The following is a 5,589-nucleotide window of genomic DNA, read 5'->3' as shown; positions in this document are numbered from 1 at the left end:
TGTTATGATTTTCCCTATGCTTATCTCATTCCATTTCCATTCCGAGCATTGCTATTGGACAAGTACCTTTCTCCGAGTAGACCTTCCCATGGACGCTATCTTCTTCTCACACGTTATCTTCCTTGACTCACCTTCTACCAATGAGCGCCCTTGTATTTCTCATTTCTCATTTCTCTGAGTTACGTTCTCACAGGATGGCTTACGCGTCCTTTCTTATTGTTCTCTTCTTTGGGTATTAACCCCTATACCAGTTACTATATATACTGTAGGAAAACCCATGTATTCCTTAGTTCAACCTCCTGTTGAATACAGCGATTACCTGGACTCTTGACTTGACCGTTGGCATTGGCCCGGCCAGACCTACCTTTCAGTACGCTTACTGAGGTAGTGACGACATAACTGTTGGCACGTGGCCCAGTTATCTCAAGACGACTAGTTAGGACATCGCTTCCTAACACACTACTTTGTACAATTTATACTACAGGAATGGCTTTGCGACCGTCCGGAGATAAATAACAAATAACCGCCGCTACCCACAGGATTGCTCAGCACTTGCCGCCGCTATACCATACACCATACGACTCTCTTGCGCTCCCACTTGCTCTTTCCAGCCCCTATAGGTCGCCTCGATGCTCCGCCACCTGACCCAAGCGGTCCCATCACTCCGTGTGATGCTCCGGTCACGTGCTAATTACCTCCGGCCGCTTGCTGACTGATGCTGGCCTCATGGTGACTCGTATGCGTCCGCACCTTCGGTATCTTGACGGAAACGAGGGGGAGTGAGTGCTGGAGGGTGGGCATGAGGATGATGCCCCTCGATAGAAGTGCCCACGGCCCCGGAGCTAATTCATCTAGAAGTTGCGTTGGTTAAGTCGCTCCGGAGCTCCTGTTTGCGGAGATAAATCGCGGAATGGGTCCGTGTACGCCTCGAGGATGCTAGGAAGTCCGGAGCTAAATAGAGCAGTTCTTTAGAGCCCATAGAAGCCTAGAGGCGTGTGAGCGCTGTGTCGAATAAGCTCCGGAGGGCTTGTACCATGTGCTGAGTCTGCGGTTTCGGGAGTCAGACGATCCTGAGGCTTATCAACGTACTCTGCATGCCGTGGTTGTAACCATGGAGCAGGGAGATGTCATAATTAACTGACGCTCCCGTCTTCGGATTATATATCAGGCAGGGACGCATCACCCAACTCATGAACTCACAAAGGTGGCTTCCGCGCGGATGAAAGGGGACGCGCCGCTGTTGTTGTTGACACCGCCAGTAGTGCAGGACGTGGCGGTGTCGTCGGTGCAGCCAGTGTAGATGTTGACCGCAACACCGATGCCATCGGGCGGCTGGTTGATGACGGTGTTGGCCCTGGCGTCGACGCCGTATACCTGGCTGAAGCTACCCTAGACTTCGTGGAACCAGACTCGGTCAGTCTTTCGGGAATTTGTAAGTCTGCGTGGACAATCAACCAGTACCAAAGCCACACTCACACAGCTGTTCACGACGGTTATCGATGACGCCGCGACGCCTGAGACGCGAGTCAGGGCAATGGTGAAGGACATGGCAAGTACAAGGGGGAACATTATAAGGATGCTTGCACTGAGATTGGCCGGGGGTGTCCCGAGTGTTGACCTGTCACTCCCCGTTGCTTGCTGCATTTTATACCTAACCAGCCTTCCTCCGTTCACCAGCCATCAACCTAGTGACACAGAGTATGACTATTTTGAAGGACATGGCCTGAAGTTACACGGGACCGTTGCGGGATCTGAGAGTGGTGTGCTTTTCAAACTCGGAACTGGGTCAATGGTTCAGGGGACTCACGAAGGTGCCGGCACTGGCAAGATGGCCATTGCCTCAACAGAAAGAGTTCTGTTTTGATCGACCTCCTTTCCAATGGTATAGCTTAAAGCAACGCTTAGAAGTCATTCAAATCGCGAGGAACGGCATGTCAGGCGTTCATGCACTGCTTACACTATGTCAATCATTGATCGAAGCAGTGTTTAACAAGTCTATCTGCTGCAGGTGGTCACATAGCTGCCGCGATAGATGCCGGGTTTCTGCCTTGGGTGCGCAATGTGCTCCGCATCTCAGTGACTTCCTCGGTGTCTGAGGGTGTTATGTTGACATGCGCCAGTTAGAGAATGGGGCAGAGCATTGTTTTTTAGCTTACCAGATGACCTAGTATCCACCACATCCTGGGACACGGTGATCGCTGTGCAGATGCTTGCATCCTGAGCTAGAACACAAAGATGTGGTTCATCATGCGGAGGATGGGTGTTTATTTTTAGCATTTGCCTTGTCCACTATAAAGTGTAGCCTCTCTTGGGGTAGGATGCAGCGCTGTGACTACAAAAGACGGCAGAATGCACTCCCACATCAGCAAATTTTCCCATAACTGGTGTCTGAATATAATTCGCATATAATCAATTAAAATAAATACCAGTATTACAATATGTACCAGACTTGTGGACAGCTGGGCCAGCCATTATATTCAGATGGCACATGTTGTAAGACTCCCACAAGAAGTACAATATGCACCAGACTTACACATATTGCAAGCTCAGGCCAGCTTGCTTTGACCCATAATCACACTATCAGCTGTGTTTTGCTTGGTATTCTACATCCCAGAATGAAATACAGAATCAACACATTGGCTGATGACACAGTACAACATATGATTGCTCAGGCTAGCTACAATACAGGGTTTGCTATGGCTACATGCTCAATGCAATACTATCCGGGAATCAACCCCCACCCTAATCAATAGAAAACAAACCATATCACTACAACAAACTACATCAGGGTATATCAACAGGTGAGATGTTAGGGACATACCTAATGCACTAGTCATCCTGTATGCATAGAACCCGGCAGCATACAGGATGACTAGTAATCAGAATGCTCAGTCACTAAATGTGAGGGACACACCTAGCGAGCAAGACCCAGACTCCTCCGGCAATCTAAGAACCTCTATTAATATGTGCACACAGTAATGCAGAGAAATGGCTTACCTGCAACAGAGACGCGTCGAGACACGATGAGGGCCTCATCTAGGTCGCGCCGTGCACGCGCTGTAGGAAGGTACTCAGGGGGAGTTCGACGAGAGGCAGCGGGTTCACAAAAAGAACTTACCCGCGGAGAGGTACAAGAGGCAACGTAGGCGCCGCTGTTAGGACTTAGCCATGTGAGAGCTGTAGAGAGGACGTAGTCGTGATACAAGGGAGAGAGGGGATTGGCGATGAAGTCGAACTGCGGCGCGCTTTTAAGTCAAGTTCAAAGTCCGACATGTTGAACTTAACACGTGAGGCGACGCGCATCAGTCAGGCGCAGGTGATTGCTTCGTTGCTAAGGGTATATATATAGAATGATAAGATAATCCTCGGGTCAGTGTATCTCAGCAGGCGCTTCACTTATCATAAATACAAGTCTGGTATTCGGCTGGTAATGTGATTGTAGACATGCTAAAATAACTGGAATATGCGCCAGCCACTACCAGCCGCGGGACAATTTGCTGATGCAGGCCCTCCTGGCCGACCATAGCTGTGTCAAGTCTCTGACATTACAGGGATCGTGAGCTGAAGGTACCGCAGGGTGATCCTTGTTGACCCCACTCACATATATATATATCTCTTGCAAGGGTCAGAAGCATCTATGACCCTCTGGAAACGAAATCGATGTCACTTTGCCCTGGTGTCATTAAGACCTCTCCTTTCGGCGGCGCCGAGTAACAATCCGCCCTCAGTACTGCTGTTGAGATAGCAAGGAAGCGAGCGGAGGTCTCGTCAAATCAGTGAAGCCGACCGACCATGCGCATGCGAGGCAAACAAGGCGCCGTCCGAGCTGAACAAAGGTAATGCGCCTGAATGGCTGGCAGTGGTAGTTGCTGACAGCTTGATGTTGCCAGACGAATGCAACTGGGCTCCTAGCCACTGGCGAACAGCATTCGTCAAATTCCAGTCCATCTCAAACGTTCTGGATGCTATGTCAATGTTTGCCCTTGCTGAGAAGAAAATTGGAAGGTCACCTATAAATTCATTTTTCGCGGTTTAATCGAATACGCACGGCAACATGCTTGCAAGTGCAAGTGGCTACCCAGTACTCGGAACCTGAGGTACTTGTCATATGTACTTATTAGTCGCAACCGCTGCATTTTAGTAACTACTCTACAATGAAGGAGCTCAAGTATCTACGGGAACAGTATATACATCTACTTCCATGGCCATTTGGTCGTGGTGCACCCACTGCAGTTCTCGTGGTACGGCTAGGGATATAGTCGTGGTTTCGGCAGACGCGGGCAGCGCCACATGGATTCCCATAGCGGATATTGCCGAGTGTCACGTCACGGCTACATGTCACCAGTGCCCATTTGGGCATTACTTGCCATACAACCCCTAGTTTTTATATTTTCTTCAGCCCATATGGCCTCAGTTAAGCCTTCCTACACCAAAAATAGGAGCATTGTGTCCTTAATCGAGTCTTAGGGAATGGTAGTCACGGCTTGTGTGACATCTTACACTGTCACACTTCCTGTTCCGGTAGGTTCCTTCGTTGCGTACTCCAGTCCATAGCTCATGTATGCATCCTGTCACCCTCTGAGTCTGACGACCGCACGAAGCTCGATGCCGTCAACAAGCGCGGACACTCCCCATTGTGACACCAAAGTAAGTCTATGGAACTTCAATATCAACTTAAATGCGACTAATGTACATCACCCTAGCTCCAGGTGCTCCGCTAAGGCCATCTGCGGGACAATCAGCGGATCGACATTGAGCTCAAGACATGCTCGACCACGAGCCTCGGGTGCTCGTCGATACGGGTGTGCTGTCACCCTAGGCCCTAGCGATGGATCCAGGACGCGCGAGACGACGTGAACAGGACCAGGCCAAGGAGCCGCGCGTCGAGCAGGAGGTGAGGAACGATCCCCACCCAGGTGAGTGAAACATCGGCATTACTGCGCGCATCTGAATGCTGACTACATTACAGCCTTACATTTTCAACTCTCCTTCCCTCGTGCTCGCCAACGCAAACGTTCAAGGTGTGCAAGCTGTCCTGGGACTTTTCTGTCAGGGGTGCGGCCTGTTAGCCCACCACACGATCTACCCCCTCTGACGACTCGACCACCAGCACAGTCCCAACATGAAGCTGGTGTCGCCCACTATAACGCACGACACCCACCGCTCGAGGTCCTCGCACCACAATGACGGGGACTGGCACGCCGAGTCGTGGACATCCGCCAAGGCGCCGATGACGAGCTCGCAGTTCCACGCCGAGGACAAGTCGTTCGCGGCAATCATGGAGGACCCGCGCGACCGCATCGTCAACTGGAAGGGCCACCCGCTCCTAGCTCTGGCCGCTGCAGATATACGACCTACTCTCCGTGCGCCAATACTCGCTCGTGCGCGAGTTCTACATGTACGTGATCAAGGACGCGATTATGTGCTTTATCGAGGAGAAGAAGAAGTCGATTGGCCAGTTCTTGCAGCCCGCCCCGCTGGCGGAGGATGGGGCAGGCACACACCTGCAGTGGTGAGTCTCCAGACATCTCCTTTGTCCCCTGGCCACCACATCTCACCATCACAGCCTTGCTGGCCATTGTCGAAGCC

The 5,589-nt window shown here is 51.2% G+C and overlaps 2 protein-coding genes across 2 annotated transcripts; one reads left to right on the top strand and one right to left on the bottom strand.

The window, feature by feature from the left end:
• Nucleotides 1-968: 968 nt before the first annotated feature.
• Nucleotides 969-1,548, bottom strand: GLOTRDRAFT_130648 (uncharacterized protein; the record flags this gene model as incomplete). The annotated part of the gene is made up of 4 exons (XM_007869384.1): nucleotides 969-1,045; nucleotides 1,090-1,150; nucleotides 1,201-1,389; nucleotides 1,477-1,548. The coding sequence occupies 4 exons, from the start codon at nucleotides 1,546-1,548 to the stop codon at nucleotides 969-971; spliced, it is 399 nt and encodes a 132-aa protein (XP_007867575.1).
• Nucleotides 1,549-4,828: 3,280 nt separating this feature from the next.
• On the top strand, nucleotides 4,829-5,516 carry GLOTRDRAFT_130647 (uncharacterized protein; the record flags this gene model as incomplete). Its single annotated transcript, XM_007869383.1, has 4 exons — nucleotides 4,829-4,894; nucleotides 4,970-5,055; nucleotides 5,116-5,302; nucleotides 5,346-5,516. The coding sequence occupies 4 exons, from the start codon at nucleotides 4,829-4,831 to the stop codon at nucleotides 5,514-5,516; spliced, it is 510 nt and encodes a 169-aa protein (XP_007867574.1).
• Between the last annotated feature and the right edge of the window lie 73 nt (nucleotides 5,517-5,589).

Source organism: Gloeophyllum trabeum (genome assembly GCF_000344685.1).
Source record: "Gloeophyllum trabeum ATCC 11539 unplaced genomic scaffold GLOTRscaffold_00009, whole genome shotgun sequence".
Taxonomy (NCBI): Eukaryota; Fungi; Basidiomycota; class Agaricomycetes; order Gloeophyllales; family Gloeophyllaceae; genus Gloeophyllum; species Gloeophyllum trabeum.
Note: the sequence above shows the minus strand (reverse complement) of the source record. Positions and strands in the feature narration are given on the sequence as shown.